Source organism: Scyliorhinus torazame, chromosome 6 (assembly GCF_047496885.1).
Source record: "Scyliorhinus torazame isolate Kashiwa2021f chromosome 6, sScyTor2.1, whole genome shotgun sequence".
Taxonomy (NCBI): domain Eukaryota; kingdom Metazoa; phylum Chordata; class Chondrichthyes; order Carcharhiniformes; family Scyliorhinidae; genus Scyliorhinus; species Scyliorhinus torazame.
In genome coordinates, this window is record NC_092712.1 from 242,921,208 (window position 1) to 242,944,847 (window position 23,640).

Here is a 23,640-nt window from a genome sequence, read left to right on the forward strand (position 1 = left end):
CTTTCCTCTACATCCCTAGAACTATTTGGAGGCCTATAGAAGACTCCCAACAGTGTGACCTCTCCTTTCATGTTTCTAACCTCAGCCCATACTACCTCGGAAGATGATTCCCCATCTAGCATCCTCTCCGCCACCGTAATACTGCTCTTGACTAGCAGCGCCACACCTCCCCCTCTTTTGCCTCCTTCTCTGAGCTTACTAAAACACCTAAACCCCGGAACCTGCAACATCCATTCCTGTCCCTGCTCTGTTGATGTCTGAGCAACAGGGACAGACTCCGTGCCAGACGTCCGTTCCCCATGGCTTACCCCTGGTAAGTCGTCCCCCCCACAAGTATCCAAAGCGGTATACTTGTTTCTCAGGGGAACGACCGCAGGGGATCCCTGCACTGACTGCTTTTCCCCAGTCCCTCTTACAGTTACCCATCTATCTCCAATCTTTGGTGTAACTAATTCCCTGAAGCTGCTATCTATGACCCCCTCTGCCTCCCGAATGATCCGAAGTTCTTCCAACTCCAGCTCCAGCTCCCTAACTCGGTCTTGGAGGAGCTGGAGATGGCAGCACTTCCTGCAGGTAAAATCAGCAGGGACACTAACGGCATCCCTCACCTCAAGCCCTGTAACTCTTGTTTCGATAGAACAGAATTCCTACAGTGCAGAAGGAGGTGGTTTGCTGGAGGTGCTAAAAATCCACAGAATCCATACAGTGCAGGAGGCCATTCGGCCAATCGAGTCTGCATCGACCCTCTGAAAGAGCACCCTATCCTTGGCACACTCCTGTAACCCACCTAACCTGCACATCCCTGGAGACAAAGGGGCAATTTAGCATGGTCAATTCACCAACCTGCACATCTTTGGACTGTGGGAGGAAACCTACGCAGACACAGGGAGAACGTGCAAACCTCACACAGCCAGTCAGCCAAGGCTGAAATTCAACCCGGGTCCTTGGCGCTGTGAGGCAGCAGTGTAACCACTGTGTCACCGTGCCGTCTTGTTTCACTCTCCACAGATACTGCAAAATCTGCTTGGTATTTTAAGCAATTTGTGCTTTTATTTCAGATGTCCAACATCTGCAGTATTTTGCTTTTGCCAAAGCATTGCCCAGTTCACTGAAAATAAAATACTCAAATTTTGTGCAAAATTATTTAATAAATTATTAAATAGAAGACATTCATCAGTACATCAATTTCATTCAATTTTTAATTACACAGAGTGCACAGGCGTTCCAACATGCTTGTGCCATAAGTCAATGGCCTTGCTGATGATGGCATCTGTATTTTCCTGTGGAATCTAAAGGAACAGACAAATAATGCAATGTCATAATGAGGCAACAAAACAATATTAATTAGCTCAGTAATTTCCAATTATTTCTTTGATATTACAACAGCACAAAGAACAAAGAAAATTACAGCACAGGAACAGGCACTGCGGCCCTCCCAGCCTGCGCTGATCCAATTCCTTTATCTAAACCTGTCACCTATTTTCCAAGGGTCTACTTCTCTCTGTTCCCCGCCCATTCATATATCTGTCTAGATGCATCTTAAATGATGCTATCGTGCCCACCTCTACCACCTCTGCTGGCAAAGCGTTCCAGGCACCCACCACCCTCTGCGTACAAAACTTCCCACGCACATCTCCCTTATTTCCCCCTCTCACCTTGAAATCGTGACCCCTTGTAATTGACACCCCCACTCTTGGAAAAAGCTTGTTGCTATCCACCCTGTCCATACCTCTCATAATTTTATAGACCTCAATCAGGTCCCCCCTTAACCTCCGTCTTTCCAACGAAAACAATCCTAATCTACTCAACCTTTCTTCATAGCTAGCACCCTCCATACCAGGCAAGATCCTGGTGAACCTCCTCTGCACCCTCTCTAAAGCATCCACATCCTTCTGGTAATGTGGCGACCAGAACTGCACGCAGTATTCCAAATGTGGCCTAACCAAAGTCCTATACAACTGTAACATGACCTGCCGACTCTTGTACTCAATACCCCGTCCGATGAAGGCAAGCATGCCTTCTTGACCACTCTATCGACCTGCGTTGCCACCTTCAGGGTACAATGGACCTGAACTCCCAGATCTCTCTGTACATCAATTTTCCCCAGGACCCTTCCATTGGCCGTATAGTCCGCTCTTGAATTAGATCTTCCAAAATGCATCACCTCGCATTTGCCTGGATTGAACTCCATCTGCCATTTCTCTGCCCAACTCTCCAATCTATCTATATTTTGCTGTATTCTCTGACAGTCCTCCTCGCTATCTGCAACTCCACCAATCTTAGTAATCCACCAAACTTGCTAATCAGACCACCTATACCTTCGTCCAGATCATTTATGTATATCACAAACAACAGTGGTCCGAGCACGGATCCCTGTGGAACATCACTAGTCACCTTTCTCCATTTTGAGACACTCCCTTCCACCACTACTCTGTCTCCTGTTGCCCAGCCAGTTCTTTATCCATCTAGCTAGTACACCCTGAACCCCATATGACTTCACTTTTTCCATCAACCTGCCATGGGAAACTTTATCAAACACTTTACTGAAGTCAATATATATGACATCTACAGCCCTTCCCATATCAATTAACTTAGTCACTTCCACAAAGAATTCTATTAGGTTTGTAAGACATGACCTTCCCTGCACAAAACCATGCTGCCTATCACTGATAAGTCTATTTTCTTCCAAATGTGAATAGATCCTACCCCTCAGTATCTTCTCCAACAGTTTGCCAACCACTGATGTCAAGGTCACAGGTCTATAATTCCCTGGATTATCCCGGCTACCCTTCTTAAACAGAGGGTCAACATTAGCAATTCTCCAGTCCTCCGTCTGAGACCTCACCCGTGCTCAAGGATGCTGCAAAGATATCTGTTAAGGCCCCAGCTATTTCGTCCCTCGCTTCCCTCAGTAACCTGGGATAGATCCCATCCGGACCTGGGGACTTGTCCACCTTAATGCCTTATAGAATACCCAAAACTTCCCCTTCCTTATGCCGACTTGACCTAGAGTATTTAAACATCCATCCTTAGCCTCAAGCATCCGTCATGTCCCTCTCCTTGGTGAATACCGATGCAAAGTACTCATTAAGAATCTCACCCATTTCCTCTGACTCCACGTTTAAATTCCCTCTTTTGTCTTTGAGTGGGCCAATCCTTTCTCTAGTTACCCTCTTGCTTTGGGATTTTCCTTAACCCTGTCAGCCAAAGATATTTCATGACCCCTTTTAGCCCTCTTTATTGCGAGTTTGAGATTTGTCCTACTTTCCCGATATTCCTCCAAAGCTTCATCAGTTTTAAGTCGCCTAGATCTTCTGTATGCTTCCTTTTTCATCTTAGCTAGTCTCACAATTCCACCCGTCATCCGTGGTTCCCTAATCTTGCCATTTCTATCCCTCATTTTCAAAGGGACATGTCTGTCCTGCACTCTAATTAACCTTTCCTTAAAAGACTCCCACATTTCAAATGTGGATTTACCCTTAAAAGAGCTGCTCCCAATCCACATTCCCTAGCTCCTGCCGAATTTTGTTATACTTGGCCTTTTCCCAATTTAGCACTCTTCCTTTAGGACCACTCTCGTCTTTGCCTATGAGTATTCTAAAACTTACAGAATTGTGATTGCTATTCCCAAAGTAATCACCGACTGAAACTTCAACCACCTGCCCAGGATCATTCCCCAATACCAGGTCCAGTATGGCCCCTTCCCGAGTTAGCCTATTTACATACTGCTCTAAAAATCTCTCCTGGATGCTCCTTACAAATTCTGCTCCATCTACGCCTCCAACACTACACGAGTCCCATTCAATGTTGGGGAAGTTAAAATCTCCCATCACGGCCACCCTATTGATCCTACATTTTTCTATAATCTGTCTACATATTTGTATCTCTACTTCACGCTCGCTTTTGGGAGGCCTGTAGTAAAGTCCCAACAATGTTACTGCACCCTTCCTATTTCTTAGCTCTACCCATATTGCCTCAGTGCTCGAATCCTCGAGCTTGCCCTCCTTAATCACAGCTGTGATATCATCTCTGACCAGTAATGCAACTCCTTTTACCTCCCTCTCTATCCCTCCTGAAGCATCCATACCCTGGGATATTTAGTTGCCAGTCTTGCCCTTCCCTCAACCAATTCTCAGTAATACCAAAACATCATATTCCCAGGTACTAATCCAAGCCCTAAATTCATCTGCCTTACCTGCTACACTTCTCGCATTGAAACAAATGCACCTCAGACCACCTGCCCCTTTGCGTTCATCATCTCTTCCCTGTCTATTCTTCCCCTTAGTCACATTGAATTTATTATCTAGTACCTTACTGGCTTTAGTTGCTGTCTCTTTACTGACCTCTAACTTCCTAATCTGGGGCGGGAAACTTCCTAATCTGGGGCGGGATTGTCCGCAATTGGCGTGAAGTCCGCCGACCGCGTCTAAAACCTGCGCGAATCAGTCCGGCATCGCGCCGCCCCAAAGGTGCGGAATTCTCCGCATCTTGAGGGGACGGCTAGGCCTGCGCCGGAATGATATCTGCCCCGCTGCCTGGCGGGAAAGGCCTTTGGCGCCCCGCCAGCTGGCGCGGAAATGACTTTGCCGTACGACGCATGCGCGGGAGCGTCAGCGGCCGCTCACAGCAGCCCCGCGCATGCGCAGTGGTCTCTTCCCCCTCCGCCACAGTGAAGACCATGGCGAAGGCAGAAGGAAAAGAGTGCCCCCACGGCACAGGCCCGCCCGCGGATCGGTGGGCCCAGATCGCGGGCCAGGCCACCGTGGGGGCACCCCCGGGGCCAGATCGCCCCGCGCCCCCCCCCCCCCAAACCAAGACCCCGGAGCCCGCCCGCGCCACCTTGTCCCGCCGTTCGAAAGGTGGTTCAATCCACGCCGGCTGGCGTGGGTTGACAGCGACGGGACTTCGGCCCATCGCGGACTGGAGAATCGCGGGGGTGGACCCGCCGACTGGCGCGGCGCGAATCCTGCCCCCACCGAATCTCTGGTGGCGGAGAATTCGGGGCACGGCGGGGGCGGGATTCATGCCAGCCCCCGGCGATTCTCCGACCTGGTGGGTTCCCATCCCCCTGCCACATTAGTTTAGCACAGACTTCAATGATTTAAAAAAAACAAAAAGCACACATTTTTCTAATTCATTCATGGATGATTGGGATTGCTAATTAGGCCAGCATTTATTGCCCATCTCGAATTGTCCTCAAGGTAGTGGCCTTTTTGTACCGCTGCAGTCTATATGGTGCAGGTACACCCAAAGAGGGTTCCAAGATTTTGACCCAGTGACAGTAAGTGAACAGCAATGTATTTCCAATTCAGGATAGTGCATGACTCGCCGCTGGTGGTATTCCTATCCATCTGCTTCACTTGTCCTTCCAGATGGTACAGATCGTGGGTTTTGAAGGTGCTATCAAAGGAGCCTTGGTAGCACTGTACCTTATAGATGATATACACTACTGCCACTGTGCATCAATAGTGGAGGGAGTGAACGATTAAGGTGGTGGATGGGATGCCGATCGCGTGTGCTGCTTTGTCCTGGATGGTGTCAAGCGACTTGATGTGTTTCTGCAGCTGCACTCATCCAGGTGGGTAGAAGGTATTCCATCACACTCACTTGTGTTATGTAGATAGATGGTGGTCAGACTTCTGGGAGTCAGGTGGTGAGCCACTTGTCGTAGAATTCCCAGGCTCCAACTTATCTTTGTAGCTATTGGATGGAAATTTCCCCAAAATAGGTAGCGTGGCACAATGGACAGAAAAAGCAGTGAGGAAACCGCCAGCTGCAAAGGAGGCTTTGCCCGGCATAGCATTCGGCTGTCGATAGTGCTGTCGAGGACACTTTACATCACTTTGCTGATGGAAGTAGAGTGATGGGGCTGAATATGGAGGAGAAGTCTCCACAAATATCCTCATCCTTAATGATAGAGGAGACCAGCACATCAGCGTCAAAAATAAGAATGAAGCATTTGTAACAATCTTTAGATAGTCCAATTCAGCGTCCTTCTGAGGTCCCAGCACCACACATACCAGTTAGCAAGAAACAGCTGAAGGCACTAGATACTGCAAAGGCTTTGGGCTCGGATAATATTCCGGCAATAGCACTAAAGATTTGTGCTCCAGAGATCTTAGCCAAGCTGTTCTAAGCACAGCTCTTTCAGTGCCATCTGTCCGGCAATGTAGTATTGCCTGTTCACAGAAAGCAGGACAAATCCAACCTGGCCGAATACTATCCCATCAGTCTACTCCCCATCATCAGCAAAATGATGTAAGAGGTCATTAACAGTACTTTCAAGTGGCACTTGCTCAGCAACACCCTGCTCACTGACGCTCAGTTTGGGTTCTGCCAGGGTCACTCAGCTCCTGACCGCATTATAGCTTTGGCTAAAGCATGAACAGAAGAGCTGAACCCCAAAGGTGAGCTGAGAGTGACTGCCTTTGACATCAAGACAGCATTTGACTTGAGTATGGCATCAAGGTGCCCTAGCAAAACTGGAGTCAGTGGGAATCAGTAGAGAGGATGCATGGAGAAGATAGTACAAAGGAAGATGGTAGGAAAGTGTGAAAATAGATAAGTCCCCTGGGCCGGACGGGATTTATCCTAGGATTCTCTGGGAAGCTGGGGAGGAGATTGCTGAGCCTTTGGCTTTGATCGTTAAGTCATCTTTGTCTACAGGAATAGTGCCAGAAGACTGGAGGATAGCAAATGTTGTCCCCTTGTTCAAGAAGGGGAGTAGAGACAACCCCGGTAACTATAGACCAGTGAGCCTTACTTCTGTTGTGGGCAAAGTCTTGGAAAGGTTTATAAGAGATAGGATGTATAATCATCACTAAAGGAATAATTTGATTAGAGATAATCAACACGGTTTTGTGAAGGGTAGGTCGTGTCTCACAAACCTTATTGAGTTCTTTGAGAAGGTGATCAAACAGGTGGATGAGGGTAAAGCAGTTGATGTGGTGTATATGGATTTCAGTAAAGCGTTTGATAAGGTCCCCACGGTAGGCTACTGCAGAAAATCCGGAGGCATGGGATTCAGGGTGATTTAGAAATTTGGATCAGAAATTGGCTAGCTGGAAGAAGACAAAGGGTGGTGGATGATGGGAAATGTTCAACCTGGAGTCCAGTTACTAGTGGTGTACCACAAGGATCTGTTTTGGGGCCACTGCTGTTTGTCATTTTTATAAATGACCTGGAGGACGGCGTAGAAGGATGGATGGGTAAATTTGCAGATGACACTAAAGTCGGTGGAGTTGTGGACAGTGCGGAAGGATGTTACAAGTTACAGAGGGACATAGATAAGCTGCAGAGCTGGGCTGAGAGGTGGAAAATGGGAGTTTAATGCAGAAAAGTGTGAGGTGATTCATTTTGGAAGGAATAACAGGAAGACAGAGTACTGGGCTAATGGTAAGATTCTTGGTAATGTGGATGAGCAGAGAGATCTCGGTGTCCATGTACATAGATCCCTGAAAGTTGCCACCCAGGTTGAGAGGGTTGTTAAGAAGGCGTACGGTGTGTTAGCTTTTATTGGTAGAGGGATTGAGTTTCGGAGCCATGAGGTCATGTTGCAGCTGTACAAAACTCTGGTGCGGCCGCAATTGGAGTATTGCGTGCAATTCTGGTCGCCGCATTATAGGAAGGATGTGGAAACATTGGAAAGGGTGCAGAGGAGATTTACCTGAATGTTGCCTGGTATGGAGGGAAGATCATATGAGGGAAGGCTGAGGGACTTGAGGCTGTTTTCATTAGGGAGAACAAGGTTAAGAGGTGACTTAATTGAGGCATACAAGATGATCAGAGGATTAGATAGGGTGGACAGTGAGAGCCTTTTACCTTGGATGGTGATGTCTAGCACAAGGGGTCATAGCTTTAAATTGAGGGGAGATAGATATAGGACAGATGTCAGAGGTAGGTTCTTTACTCCGCGAGTAGTAAGGGCGTGGAATGCCCTGCCTGCAACAGTGGACTCGCCAACACTAAGGGAATTCAAATGGTCATTGGATAGACATATGGACGATAAGGGAATAGTGTAGATGGGTTTTAGAGTGGTTTCACAGGTCGGCGCAACATCGAGGGCCGAAGGGCCTGTACTGCGCTGTAATGTTCTATGTTCTATGGTTGTGGTTATTGGAGGTCAGTCATCTTAGTTTAAAAAAAAAAAATTTTTATTGAGGTATTTGAAAGTTTTTATAATAATAACAATGACATAAACATGGTATTATAAACATTTCCGCCCCATCACAATCTTCACACACCCCAACCATAAAACAACAGTCCGGCCCTCTTTTTCTCCCCCCCCACCCCCGCTTTGGAATTCTGCTTCTGCTGACATTTTAATTTTCCCCGAGAAAGTCGAAGAACGGCTGTTCATCAACCCAACCATTGACCCTCTTAAGGCGAACTCTATCTTCTCGAGACTGAGAAACCCAGCCATGTCACTAACCCAGGTCTCTACACTCGGGGACTTTGAGTCCCTCCACATGAACAAGATCCGTCTCCGGGCTACCAGGGAGGCAAAGGCCAAGACGTCAGCCTCTTTCACCCCCTGAACCCCCGGCTCTTCCGACACTTCAAAGATCGCTACCTCCGGACTCGGCACCACCCGTGTTTTTAGTACCGTGGACATTGCCTTAGCAAAACCCTGCCAGAACCCTCTAAGCTTCGGGCATGCCCAAAACATGTGAACATGATTTGCTGGGCTTGCACACCTGTCCTCTACCCCGAAAAACTTGCTCATCCTAGACACTGTCATGTGGACTAGCTTAAATTGTATCAGGCTAAGCCTGGCACATGATGAGGATGTATTAACCCTGCTTAGGGCATCCGCCCACAGACCACCCTCTATCTCTCCTCCTAGCTTGTCCTCCCACTTGCCCTTAAGGTCGTCCACCGGAGTTTCCTCCGCCTCCGAAAGCTCCTGGTAAATATCCGATACCTTCCCCTCTCCCACCCAGGTACTGGAGACTACTCTATCCTGTATCCCGCGTGGCGGCAGCAGCGGAAAGGCCGGAACCTGCTTTCTCAGGAAGTCTCGCACCCATTCCCTGCTGGCAATTTAAATTTATCCTCCAAGTCTTTCAAGCTGGGGAAGCTCCCGTCGATAAATAGATCCCCCTTCCAATTCCTGCCCTTTGCCGCCTCCGGAACCAACCATCCAGCCTATCCGGTACAAACCGATGATTATTATAAATCGGGGTAAAAACCGATGCTCCCTCTACTCTCTTATATCTCCTCCGTTGCCCCCAGATTCTCAGAGCCGCCACCACCACCGGACTTGTGGAGTATCGGGCCAGCGAGAACGGAAGAGGTGCCGCTATCAGTGCTCCCAAAGTTGTGTCTTTGCATGATGCCGCCTCCATCCGCTCCCACACCGACGCCCCCCCCCCTCACGGCCCACTTCCTAATCATGGCTATATTAGCCGCCCAATAGTAGTTGCAGAAGTTCGGCAGCGCTAACCCACCCTCCCCCCCGACTGCGCTCCAGCAACACTTTCTTCACTCGCGGGGTTTTACACGAAGCCCGAAATAACCTTATTCACCCGCTTGAAAAAGGCCTTTGGGATGAAGAAGGGGAGGCACTGAAAGACAAACAGAAATCTGGAGAGGACCGTCATTTTCACAGTCTGTACCCTCGCCGCCAGTGACAGCGGGAGCATGTCCCATCTCTTAAAGTTCCCTTGCATTTGTTCTACCAACCGGGATAGGTTTAACTTGTGCAGTGCCTCCCATTCCCGGCCACTGGATTCCCAGATACTGAAATCTCTTTCCTACCATTCTAAGCGGCGGCTCTCCCAGTCTCTTCTCCTGTCCTCTTGCCTGGATCGCGAACATCTCGTTTTTCCCTATGTTCAATTTATACCCCGAATACTTGCCAAATTCCCCCAGGATTCGCGTTACTTCCCCCATCCCCTCCAACGGGGCTGAAATAAATAAGAGCAGGTCACCTGCGTAAAGAGAGACCCGGTGCTCCCCCCCCCCCCGCCGAACCAGCCCTTTCCAGTTCCTAGAGGCTCTTAACGCCATGGCCAATGGCTCTATGGCCAGAGAAAACAGTAACGGGAAGTGGGGGCACCCTTGCATCGTCCCTCGGTGAAGTTTAAAGTACCCTGGCCTCAGCCGATTTGTACGCACACTCGCTACTGGTGCCTGATAGAGCAACCTAACCCAGTCAATAAAGCCCTCACCAAACCCAAACCTTCCCAGCACCTCCCACAGGTAATTCCACTCCACCCGATCAAAAGCTTTCTCCGCATCCATCGCTATCACCACCTCCACCTACTCTCCTTCTGAGGGCATCATAATCACATTTAAAAGCCTTCAAACATTGGCCTCGAGTTGCCTGCCCTTTACAATTTCCGTCTGGTCTTCCCCTATCACACCCGGGACACAGTCCTCTATCCTCGTGGCCAGTATCTTAGCCAGCAGTTTTTCTTCAGTAGAGAAATTGGCCTGTATGACCCGCATTGCTCCGGATCCTTCTCCCGTTTCAGGATCAATGAAATCGAGGTCTGCGACATTGTTGGGGGGTGGACAGACTTCTCTCTTGCTTCATTAAATGCCCTCAGCAACAGTGGGCTCAATATCTCTGAAAACCTCTTATAGAATTCCACCAGGTAGCCGTCAGGCCCCGGGGCCTTGCCCGACTGCATGCCCTGCAGCCCCTCGATTATTTCCTCAATCTCAATTGGGGATCCCAGCCCTTCCACCAGATCCTCATCTACCCTCGGAAACCTCAACTGATACAAAAACTGTCTCATCCCCTCCACCCCAGCTGGGGGTTCCGACTCATATAATTTACTGTAAAAGTCCTTGAACACCTCGTTCACCCCTGCTGGGTCCAGTACAGTATTCCCGCCTCTACTCTTTACTTTACCTATCTCCCTGGCCGCCTCTTTTCCTGAGCTGGTGCGCTAACATTCTGCTTGCCTTTTCCCCGTACTCATAAATCGCCCCCCTTGCCTTCCTCAACTGTTCCACTGCTTTCCCTGTAGTCAACAGCCCACACTCCGCCTATAACCTCCGCCGCTCCCTCAGTAGGCCTGCGTCCGGGGCCTCCGAGTATTTCCTGTCCACCTCCTCCACTAACCTATCCCTCTCAGCCCATTCTGCCTTTTCTCTGTGGGCTTGTATCGAGATTAATTCCCCTCTGACCACTGCCTTCAAAGCTTCCCAAACCGTCGCAGCAGATACCTCCCCTGTATCATTTGTTTCCAGGTAGTTCTGGATGGACTATGTTTTTAAAAAAAAACATGTTTATTCAAAATTTTCAACAAAACACTCCAGAAAGAAAGAAAAACAAAATTGTACATAGGAAACCAAACAAGGATACATTAACCCCATTTAACCAATAAATACAGAAGTGGGGAAAACGACCCCTTTTAACAAAAACATAAACCAAACCGCCCCCCCCCCCCCCCCCGGGTTGCTGCTGTTTCGACCTCCACCTAGCGTTCCGCGAGAAAGTCTAGGAACAGTTGCCACCGCCTGGAGAACCCCTGCACGGAACCCCGCAAGGCAAACTTTATCCTCTCCAACTTAATGAACCCTGCCATCCTCCGCCGGGCTACCAGGGACGCAAAGGCCAGAACTCCAGCCGTTTTCGGCTCCTGCACTCCTGGCTCGTCTGATACCACAAATAGTGCCAGCCCCCAGCTCGGCTTGACCCGGGTGTTCACAACTTTGGACATAGCCCTTGTAAAGCCCCCCCAGAACCCCTCCAGCGCTGGGCAAGTCCAGAACATATGGGCGAGATTCGCTGGGCTCCCCGAACATCTCACACATCTGTCCTCCACCCCAAAAAACCTACTCATCGTCGCCCCTGTCATATGCACCCTACGTACTACTTTGAACTGTATTAGACGGAGCCTGGCGCATGAGGAGGAGGAATTAACCCTGCCCAGGGCATCAGCCCACAGACCCTCATCCAGCTCCTCCCCGAGCTCCTCCTCCCACTTGCCCTTCAACTCCTCCACCGAGGCCTCCTCCACTTCCTGCAGCTCCTGATAAATCGCCGAGACCTTGCCTTCTCCAACACATACACCCGAAATCACCCTGTCCTGAATCTTTCGTGCTGGTAGTAGCGGAAATTCCCTCACCTGCCGTCTCACAAACGTCCTCACTTGCATATATCTAAAAGCGTTTCCGGGAGGCAACCCAAATTTCTCCTCCAGGCTAGCAAAAGTCCCATCTATGAACAGGTCCCCCATTCCTTTAATTCCTGCCCGAAGACAACTTAGGAACCCCCCATCCATCCTGCCCGGCACAAACCTATGATTATCTGTAGCATTGTGGATAGCACAATTGCTTCACAGCTCCAGGGTCCCAGGTTCGATTCTGGCTTGGGTCACTGTCTGTGCGGAGTCTGCACGTCCTCCCTGTGTGTGCGTGGGTTTCCTCCGGGTGCTCCGGTTTCCTCCCACAGTCCAAAGATGTGCAGGTTAGGTGGATTGGCTGTGATAAATTGCCATTGGTGTCCAAAATTGCCCTTAGTGTTATGTGGGGTTGCTGGGTTGTGGGGATAGGGTGGAGGTGTTGACCTTGGGTAGGGTGCTCGTTCCAAGAGCCGGTGCAGACTCGATGGGCCGAATGGCCTCCTTCTGCACTGTAAATTCTATGATAATCTATGATAATCCCGTATCGGGGACCAAATTGAGGCCCCCACCTCACCCCTATGTCGCCTCCACTGCCCCCAGATCTTCAATGTCGCCGCCACCACTGGGCTCGTGGTGTACTGCATCGGCGGTAGCGGCAACGGTGCCATCACCAGTGCCCCCAAGCTAGTACCCACACAAGACGCCGCCTCTAGCCTCTTCCACGCCTCCCCCTCTCCCTCCATTACCCATTTACGAATCATCGCCACATTCGCTGCCCAATGATAACCACACAGATTCGGCAGCGCCAGCCCGCCCCTGTCCCGACTGCGCTCCAGAAACACCCTCCTCACCCTCGGGGTCTTGCTCGCCCATACAAACCCCATAATACTCCTGCTTACCCGCTTGAAAAAAGCCTTGGGGATTAGGATGGGCAGGCACTGGAACACGAACCAGAACCTCGGGAGGACCGTCATCTTGACCGACTGCACCCTACCCGCCAGGGAAAGTAGCAACACAACCCATATCCTAAAGTCTTCCTCTATCTGGTCCACCAACCATGTCAAATTAAGTTTATGCAGGGCACCCAGCTCCTAGCTACCTGGATACCCAGGTACCGAAAGCTCCTCACCGCCCTCTTCAATGGCAGCTCCTCTAGCCCCCTTTCCTGGCCCCCTTTCCTGCACTACAAAGAGCTCACTCTTCCCCACGTTGAGCTTGTAGCCCGAGAAGTCCCCAAACTCCCTAAGGATCCGCATGACCTCCGCCATCCCCTCCACTGGATCTGCAATATATAACAACAGGTCATCAGCATACAACACCCGGTGATCCCTCCACGGACCAACCAACCAGTTCCTAGACTCCTTTAATGCCATGGCCAGCGGCTCAATTGCCAGCGCGAACAGCAAAGGGGACACCCCTGTCTCGGCCCCGGTACAATCTGAAATATTCCGATCTCCGCCGGTTCGTAGACACGCTCGCCACCGGGGTCCTGTATAACAACCTGACCCACCCTATGAACCCTTTCCCGAACCCAAACCTGCTAAGCACTTCCCATAAGTACTCCCACTCCACCCGATCAAAGGCCTTCTCCGCGTCCATAGCCGCCACCCCTTCGCTTCCCCTCCCACCGAGGGCATCATAATCACGTTCAGGATCCTCCGCACATTCGCGTTTAACTGCCTGCCCTTCACGAACCCCGTCTGGTCCTCGTGTATCACTCCCGGGACACAATCCTCAATCCTCGTAGTGAGGACCTTCGCCAGCAACTTGGCATCTACATTAAGGAGCGAGATCGGCCTATACGAACCGCACTGCAGTGGGTCCTAATTCCGCTTGAGAATCAGCGAGTTCAGCGCCCAAGACATTGTCAGGGGCAGAGTACCTTCCTCCCTCGCCTCATTGAAGGTTCTCACCAGCAATGGGCCCAACAGATCCACATACTTCCTATAAAATTCAACCGGGAACCCATCCGGTCCCGGGGCCTTGCCCGCCTGCATGCTCCCCAATCCCTTAACCAGCTCTTCTTCCACCCTCGGGAACCTCAGTTGATCTAAGAACCGCCGCATCCCCTCTCCCCCTCCGGGGGCTCTGACTTGTACAGATCCCCATAGAAATCTCTAAATACCTCATTTATTTTAACCGCACTCTGCACCGTATTTCCCCCCCCCCCCCATATTCCGGATTCCTCCAATCTCCCTCGCCGCCTCACTCTTACTTAGCTGATGCGCCAGCATCCGACTCGCCTGGGTGGACTTGTTAACCCGCCGACAGATCGCTTCGTCCGCGAGCAACCCCACATCCAGTCTCCACAGCGGGGGTTGTCCTCTCTCCACACTACCCCGTAGATCCACCCAATGTGGGGCATGATCCGACACTGCGATTGCCGAGTACTCAGTATCCACCACCCCCGGTATTAGCGCCCTGCTCAGATCAAAAATGTCAATGCGAGAGTATACCTTGTGGACATGTGAGAAAAAAGAAAACTCCGTGCAAACCTCCATGGGTCTATTCCCCCCATCTGTTCCATAAACCCCTTCAATTCCTTTGTCGCGTCCGGCCTCCTCCCTGTCCTGGATTTTGACCGATCCAATTCCGGATCAATGGCTGTGTTAAAGTCTCCTCCCATAATCAGGTTATGTGGCTCTAAGTCTGGGATCTTACCTAACACCTGCCTCATAAATTCCACATTGTCCCAATTCGGAGCATATATGTTTAAGAGTACCACCCGCACCCCCTCCAGCTTCCCACTCACCATTATGTACTTAACCCCCTTGTCTGACACAATTCTCCCTGCCTCGAATGCCACTAGTTTATTGATGAAGCTACCCCCTGGTTTTTGAGCCCAGCCCAGAGTGGAATTCTTGGCCAACCCACTCCTTCTCAATCTCGTCTGGTCTATAACCTTTAGGTGTCTCTTGTAGCATTGCCATGTCTGCCTTCAGCCCCCTCAAATGCGCAAACACGCGAGCCCTCTTGACCCATTCAACCCTCTGACGTTCCATGTAATCAACCTGGTTGGGCACCCCCCCCCACCCCCCCCCAACCAACCCTGCCGACTAGCCATCACACTTTTTAGGTCAGTCTGCCTTCTCCCGCCCCCCCTCGGGCATTCACAGTTCCCGACCTCCCCTTTGTCCCCTAGTAACAGTTCCTTCCCTGTCAGCAAAGCAGCTCTCCCCCCCGCTAGCAACAGCAATCCCCCAAGTCAACCTCCAACTTAACACCTGTTCGCCCCCCAGTGTGCTTCCGTGGGTCAGCTGAGCCATGCTGACTTGATAGCGCCCCATGGCACCAAACAGTCCATCTCCCCATTGTTCTCTCCCTTCTCCCCCCACTTGGACAAACATGTTAAAAGCATCACATTCCCCAGTAAACAAACATCAGAAAAAACAGTGAAGAAACAGCCACTTGAGAAAGAAAACCCACACAAAAACAGAACCAGCCCCAAAGACCACCCCCCTCTAACCAGCTCCCTGCAAGACAAAGTTAACTTTAGCCATCAAAACAGCCCCTTATTACACATAACACTACTTATACAGCCCAGCACAACAAATCGCCACCACAGTACTTTCCAAGGCTTCCGTGTCTTTTAGTTCGCCGCCAGCCTTTTTTCTTTAATAAAAGTCCATACTTCGTCTGGTGTTTCGAAGTAGAAGTCCCGTTCCTCATGTGTGACCCACAGACAGGCTGAGTACAACATCCCGAACTTCACCCCTTCTTAAAGAGGGCTGTTTTTGCCCGAAGAAACCCAGCTTGCCTCTTGGCCAAATCCGCACCCAGGTCCTGATAAATGCGCAGCTCACAATTCTCCCACTTGCTGCTCCGTTCCTTCTTGGCCCACCGCAGAATGTGTTCCTTGCCAAGGAATCGTGGGGCAGCACGGTAGCATGGTGGTTAGCACAAATGCTTCACAGCTCCAGGGTCCCAGGTTCGATTCCGGCTTGGGTCACTGTCTGTGCGGAGTCTGCACATCCTCCCCGTGTGTGCGTGGGTTTCCTCCGGGTGCTCCGGTTTCCTCCCACAGTCCAAAGATGTGCAGGTTAGGTGGATTGGCCATGATAAATTGCCCATAGTGTCCAAAATTGCCCTTAGTGTAGGGTGGGGTTACTGGGTTATGGGGATAGGGTGGAGGTGTGGACCTTGGGTAGGGTGCTCTTTCCAAGAGCCGGTGCAGACTCGATGGGCCGAATGGCCTCCTTCTGCACTGTAAATTCTGTAAATTCTGAATCGGTGAAAGCGTACCACCATCGCCCTCGGCGGCTCGTTCGCTCGGGGCTTCTTCGCGAGGGCTCTGTGCGCTCTATCCACTTCCAGGGGCCGAGGGAACGCCTCAGCCCCCATCAACTTCTCCAACATGTCCGTTACATAAGCCCTCGCATCCGATCCCGCACTGCCTCCAGGGAGGCTGACAATTTTAAGATTCTGCCTCCTGGACCTGTTCTCCAGGTCCTCCAGCTTCTCCTGCATTCTTTTCTGGCGATCGTTCATCGTCTCCACCTTGGTCTCCAGCATGGTTATGTATTCCTCGTGCTCGGACACCTTTTTCTCCATCTCCTGGATCGCTCTTCCATGGGTCTCTTGATTCTGCACAACTTGATAAATCAAAGCCTTAATCTGGTCCAGCGTGTCCTTCCTCAGCTTGGCGAAGCAATCTTCGAAAAACTCCACCAGCTGCCCCGTCGACCACTGTGCCGTCTCCCCGCGGCCCTTGCTCTCAGCCATGCTTTCCCGCGGCTCTGCTCGCGTCTTCCTTTTAGGACTTTGTCTTCTCACACGGCCACTTCTGGTCCAATTCTCCAGAGGGGAATACACCAGAGGGGGATTTCTCCTCATTGTCTCACTCTTCACCGATTTATCCCATAAAATCCAAAAAAAACCAGGGGAAAAAGGTGCAAAGGTTCGTCACAGGTGGGAGCTTTCAAATGTGCGACCTACTCCTCTATGGCTGCCACCGGAAGTCCCTGTCAGTCATCTTAGTTTATGCCCTTCCTTCCATCGTCAGAAGTGGGATGTTTCCTGATAACTGCACAATGCTCAGCACCGTTTGCGACTCCTCGGATACCAAAGCAATCCATGTCAAAATGCAGCAAGACCCAGAAAATATCCAGGTTTGGACTGACAAGTGGTAAGTAAGTAACATTCACGCCACACAAGTGCTAGGCAACAAAAGAGGATCTAACCATCTATCGCCCATCAACATTCAATGGCATCACAACCACCGAATACCCCAATATCACACCCTGGGGGGGGGGGGGGGGGGGGGCTTACCATTGGCCAGACATTGACTAACTATATAAATACTGTGGTTACAGGAGCAGGTCTAGGAATCCTGTGACACGTAACTAACTTCCTGACTCCCCAAAGCCTGTCCACCATCTACAAGGCATAAGTCAGGAATATGATGAAATAATAATAATAATCTTAATTATTGTCACAAATAAGTTTATATTAACACTGCAATGTAGGTACTGTGAAAATCCCCTAGTCGCCTCACTCCGGCGCCTGTTCAGGTACACAGAGAGAATTCAGAATGCCCAATTCACCTAACAAGCACGTTTTTCGGGAAATGCTGTCCCCTTGCCTGGATGAATGTAGCTGCGACAGTTGACACCACCTCCACCACTGGCCCACAATGGCAACAGTGTACACCATCTACACCATTGCAGCAATTCACCAAGGCTGAGAGGGGCCAGGTTCCGATTTGCCTATTTGACTTTTTCAGTTCCACTGTTAGAACATAGAACAGTACAACACAGTACAGGTCCTTCGACTCACGATGTTGTGCCGGCCATTTATCCTAATCCCAGATCAACCTAACCTACACCCCTTCAATTTACTGCTTGCTGTCCATGTGCCTGTCTAAGAGTCGCTTAAATGTCCCTAATGACTCTGACTCCACCACCTCTGCTGGCCGCGCTTTCACACACCCACCACTCTCTGTGTAAAGAACCAACCTCTGATATCTCCCCTACACCTTCCTCCAATAACCTTAAAAATATATCCCCTCGTGACAGCCATTTCCACCCTGGGGAAACGTCTCTGGCTATCCACTCTATCATGCCTCTCATCACCTTGTACACCACTATTAAATCACCTCTCTTCCTTCTTCCCTCAACCTTTCTTCATAAGACATGCCCTCCAGTCCAGGCAGCATTCTGGTAAATCTCCTCTGCACCCTCTCCAAAGCATCCACATCTTTCCTATAATGAGGCGACCAGAACTGGACACAATATTCCAAGTGTGGTCTAACTAGTGTTTTATAAAGCTGCAGCAAAACCTCGCGGCTCTTAAACTCAATCCCCCTGTTAATGAAAGCCAACTCACCATACGCCTTCTTAACAACCCTATCAACCTGAGTGGCAAATTGAGGAATCTATGTACGTGGACCCCAAGATCCCTCTGTTCCTCCACACTTCAAAGAATCCTGCTTATTATTGGGCATCAAACCAGCAACCTGAGCAGTGATTAGCAGCGTGAAGAGCGGCAGTGACATCAGAGCAGGCTCAAATACTCTTTCATGTTTTCTCTACCTGCTGGCAGAAGTGAAATGTTTTCTAAAGTGGGCACTACTTCCTGGGGTTAAGTGGCCATGGAAGGCTGGCTTAGCCACGGGTTAATGTTAGGGGGCCATTTGTGATGTGTTTGCCTCTTTCAAATTCCAGAGGTCACAGGCTCGGAGTACTTAACTGTGTGAGATAGTAGTTTATCACTCATTGCTGCGGGCGGCAGGGTAGCACTGTGGTTAGCATTGTTGCTTCACAGCACCAGGGTCCCTGGTTCGATTCCCGCTTGGGTCACTGTCTGTGTGGAGTCTGCACATTCTCCCCGTGTCTGCGTGGGTTTCCTCCCACAAGTCCCGAAAGACGAGCTGTTAGGTGAATTAGACATTCTGAATTCTCCCTCTCTGTACCCGAACAGGCGTTGGTGTGGCAACTGGGGGCTTTTCACAGTAACTTCATTGCGGTGTTAATGTAAGCCTACTTGTGACAATAATAAAGATTATTTTATCTAGGCATGCTACTCAGCAATAGTTCAGTGGATGAAGGAGGGCGGCTCAAAGAAGTGGAAAATAAGTGAAGAAGATGGACCACTTCAAGCAATCACTGCAGAACAATTAGGGATGTACTGCTCACTGCCCACGAGAACTGACGTGATGGCAGGAAATAAGCAGGTATGACAGGCTATATGCCCCTTGGATTAATGTGCACTGGAGTCCAAGATTCCTCTGAACCACACCTATTATCCAACATTTCCATGGTAACTCCTAAACTTCAAAGATATTTGGGGACAAATCATCCTGAACATAAGAGTAAGGACATGGACTTCCGGTTGCGGCGATGACCAGCTAAGCCGCACGTTTCGGCGGCTCCAGCTTAGACGGACCTTCGGGCTCTTTAAGAGCCCCAACGGGAATTTTTTTTTTTTTGACGAAACCGTGTGGGGTGAAGCAACAGGGAGTCCCCCCCAGTGGGAAAGAAAAAGATCGGCGGCGGCCAGATCTCGGAGAATCCTCGAGGGCAGCGGCAGAGGAAAGAAAGGAGCAAGTTGGCTTCGGAGGGAGCCCAGGCAACATGGGGACCGGACCAGGATGAATTTTTAAGACGGTGTGTGGAGCTGCTAAAAAAGGAGGTGCTGGCCCCGATGCTACAGGCAATCGAGGGGCTTAAAGAGACACAAAAGGCCCAGGAGATAGAGCTCCGTGTGGTGGAGCAGATGGTAACGGACAACGAGGACGAGATCCTGGGCCTAGCGGTCAAAATGCAGACGCACGAGGCGCTCCATAAGAAGTGCATTGAAAGAATTGAATTGAAGTCCTGGAAAATAGATCAAGGAGAAAGGGCAGCACGGTAGCATTGTGGATAGCACAATTGCTTCACAGCTCCAGGGTCCCAGGTTCGATTCCGGCTTGGGTCACTGTCTGTGCAGAGTCTGCACATCCTCCCAGTGTGTGCGTGGGTTTCCTCCGGGTGCTCCGGTTTCCTCCCACAATCCAAAGATGTGCAGGTTAGGTGGATTGGCCATGATAAATTGCCTTTAGTGTCCAAAATTTCCCTTAGTGTTGGGGGGGGGGGGGTTGTTGGGTTATGGGGATAGGGTGGAGGTGTTGACCTTGGGTAGTGTGCTCTTTCCAAGAGCCGGTGCAGACTCGATGGGCCGAATGGCCTCCTTCTGCACTGTAGATTCTATGAAAGAACCTCCGGATCCTGGGTCTCCCCGAGTGGAAGGAGCTGACGGCGGGGCTTATGCGAGCACGATGCTACGCTCGCTAATGGGAGCTGAGGCCCCCTCGGGGCCCCTTGGAAGTGGAAGGGGCCCACCGGGTCCCTGCGAGGAGACCAAAGGCTGGAGAACCACCTAGGGTGATGATCGTGCGATTTCACTGCTTCAATGACAGAGAGGTTGTTCTGAGATGGGCCAAGGAGGTACGAAGTAGCAGATGGGGAGAATGCGGTGATACGAGTGTATCAGGATTGGAGTGCGGAGGTGGCGAGAAGGAGGGCGAGTTTCAATCGAGCCAAGGAGGTGCTGCATAAGAAGTGAAGTTCGGGATGTTGCAGCCGGCGCGATTATGGGTCACGCACCAGGATAGACATTACTATTTTGAAACGTCGGAAGAAGCATGGACCTTCATTCAAAAAGAGAAACTGGACCAGAACTGAGGGACTGATGTTGGCGGGGAAACAACAATGCTGTAGTACAGATTAACTTACTTACCTTGCAGGTCAGCTGTTGAGTTCGGGAGTGAGAGCTGGGACCTTAGAATCAGCATGGGAATTTGAAAAAGCGCGGGGGCTGCGAGGCAGAGGGGACCGTTTAAAAGGTCGCTGCCTGTGGTGAGGTAAGTACAGATTAACTTACTTACCTTGCAGGTCAGCTGTTGAGTTCGGGAGTGAGAGCTGGGACCTTAGAAACAGCGCGGGAATTTGAAAAAGCGCGGGGGCTGCGAGGCAGAGGGGACCGTTTAAAAGGTCGCTGCCTGTGGTGAGGTAAGTACTGATTAACTTACTTACCTTGCAGGCCAAGTCGATTTCAGCAGGAGCGGAGCAGGTTAGTCCATTTCAGCGGGGGCAGTGCGGAAGTGATTTCTGGGAGGTAAGTTTCTCCTTTCTCCTTTAAATTTTTTTTTAAAAATTCTAGTGTTTAAGGTGGGAACAGGAAGTCGACCCGCGGACTTCTGTGAAGACCCTCACCAATAAATTCTGGTGGCGAGGAAACCCGAGACACTACACGTGTAGTGTTTCCCACCCGCCCTCCTCCTCTAACCTAATAATAAAACCCATTGGTGTGAGGTAAGTACCATATTTTATTATTGTTATTAATATTTTTTTATTTTTTTTTATATAAAAAAATTTAAATTAGTTGTTGGTCAGATCTTGGTAGAAAGTTAGTGGAATGGCAGGGAAGGGAGTGCAATGTTCCTCCTGCAGGATGTTTGAGGTGAGGGATGCCGTTAGTGTCCCTGCTGATTTTACCTGCAGGAAGTGCTGCCATCTCCAGCTCCTCCAAGACCGAGTTACGGAACTGGAGCTGGAGTTGGAAGAACTTCGGATCATTCGGGAGGCAGAGGGGGTCATAGATAGCAGCTTCAGGGAATTAGTTACACCAAAGATTGGAGATGGATGGGTAACTGTAAGAGGGACTGGGAAAAAACAGTCAGTGCAGGGATCCCCTGCGGTCGTTCCCCTGAGAAACAAGTATACCGCTTTGGATACTTGTGGGGGGGGGGGGGGACTTACCAGGGGTAAGCCATGGGGTACGGGCCTCTGGCACGGAGTCTGTCCCTGTTGCTCAGAAGGGAAGGGGGGAGAGGAGCAGAGCATTAGTAATTGGGGACTCTATAGTCAGGGGCACAGATAGGAGATTTTGTGGGAGCGTGAGAGACTCACGTTTGGTATGTTGCCTCCCAGGTGCTAGGGTACGTGATGTCTCGGGTCGTGTTTTCCGGGTCCTTAAGGGGGAGGGGGAGCAGCCCCAAGTCGTGGTCCACATTGGCACTAACGACATAGGTAGGAAAGGGGATAAGGATGTCAGGCAGGCTTTCAGGGAGGTAGGATGGAAGCTCACAACTAGAACAAACAGAGTTGTTATCTCTGGGTTGTTGCCCGTGCCACGTGATAGTGAGATGAGGAATAGGGAGAGAGAGCAATTAAACAGGGATGGTGCAGGCGGGAGGGATTCAGATTTCTGGATAACTGGGGCTCTTTCTGGGGAAGGTGGGACCTCTACAGACAGGATGGTCTACATCTGAACCTGCGGGGCACAAATATCCTGGGGGGGAGATTTGTTAGTGCTCTTTGGGGGGGTTTAAACAAATGCAGCAGGGGCATGGGAACCTGGATTGTAGTTTTAGGGTAAGGGAGAATGAGAGTATAGAGGTCAGGAGCTCAGATTTAACGTCGCAGGAGGGGGCCAGTGCTCAGGTAGGTGGTTTGAAGTGTGTCTACTTCAATGCCAGGAGTATACGAAATAAGGTAGGGGAACTGGCAGCATGGGTTGGTACCTGGGACTTCGATGTTGTGGCCATTTCGGAGACATGGATAGAGCAGGGACAGGAATGGATGTTGCAGGTTCCGGGGTTTAGGTGTTTTAGTAAGCTCAGAGAAGGAGGCAAAAGAGGGGGAGGTGTGGCGCTGCAATTCAAGAGCAGTATTACGGTGGCGGAGAGGATGGTAGATGGGGACTCGTCTTCCGAGGTAGTATGGGCTGAGGTTAGAAACATGAAAGGAGAGGTCACACTGTTGGGAGTCTTCTATAGGCCTCCAAATAGTTCTAGGGATGTAGAGGAAAGGATGGCGAGGATGATCCTGGATAAGAGCGAAAGTAACAGGGGTGTTATTATGGGAGACTTTAACTTTCCAAATATTGACTGGAAAAGATATAGTTCGAGTACATTAGATGGGTCGTTTTTTGTACAGTGTGTGCAGGAGGGTTACCTGACACAATATGTTGACAGGCCAACAAGAGGCGAGGCCACATTGGATTTGGTTTTGGGTAATGAACCAGGCCAGGTGTTGGATTTGGAGGTAGGTGAGCACTTTGGGGACAGTGACCACAATTCGGTGACGTTTACGTTAAGGATGGAAAGGGATAAGTATACACCACAGGGCAAGAGTTATAGCTGGGGGAAGGGAAATTATGATGCCATTAGACGTGACTTGGGGTGGATAAGGTGGAGAAGTAGGCTGCAAGTGTTGGACACACTGGATAAGTGGAGCTTGTTCAAGGATCAGCTACTGCGTGTTCTTGATAAGTATGTACCGGTCAGACAGGGAGGAAGGTGCCGAGCGAGGGAACCGTGGTTTACCAAAGAAGTGGAATCTCTTGTTAAGAGGAAGAAGGAGGCCTATGTGAAGATGAGGTGTGAAGTTTCAGTTGGGGCGATGGATAGTTACAAGGTAGCGAGGAAGGATCTAAAGAGAGAGCTAAGACGAGCAAGGAGGGGACATGAGAAGTATTTGGCAGGAAGGATCAAGGAAAACCCAAAAGCTTTCTATCGGTATGTCAGGAATAAGCGAATGACTAGGGAAAGAGTAGGACCAGTCAAGGACAGGGATGGGAA

General features: G+C 50.3%; 1 protein-coding gene across 8 annotated transcripts in view; it reads right to left on the reverse strand.

Moving 5' to 3' along the window:
• Positions 1–1,128: 1,128 nt before the first annotated feature.
• The window catches only part of tbc1d7 (TBC1 domain family, member 7), a 69,130-nt gene continuing 46,618 nt past the window's right edge, over positions 1,129–23,640 (reverse strand). For 7 of the 8 annotated variants that reach the window (XM_072509541.1, XM_072509545.1, XM_072509543.1 and 4 more), the window contains exon 8: positions 1,129–1,289. In XM_072509541.1, the coding sequence (XP_072365642.1) occupies positions 1,203–1,289 (87 nt within the window). In that variant the 3' untranslated portion in view covers positions 1,129–1,202. Of the gene's footprint in view, positions 1,290–21,091; positions 21,192–23,640 lie in introns of all 8 variants that reach the window. The other variant, XM_072509539.1, reaches the window with a different exon arrangement.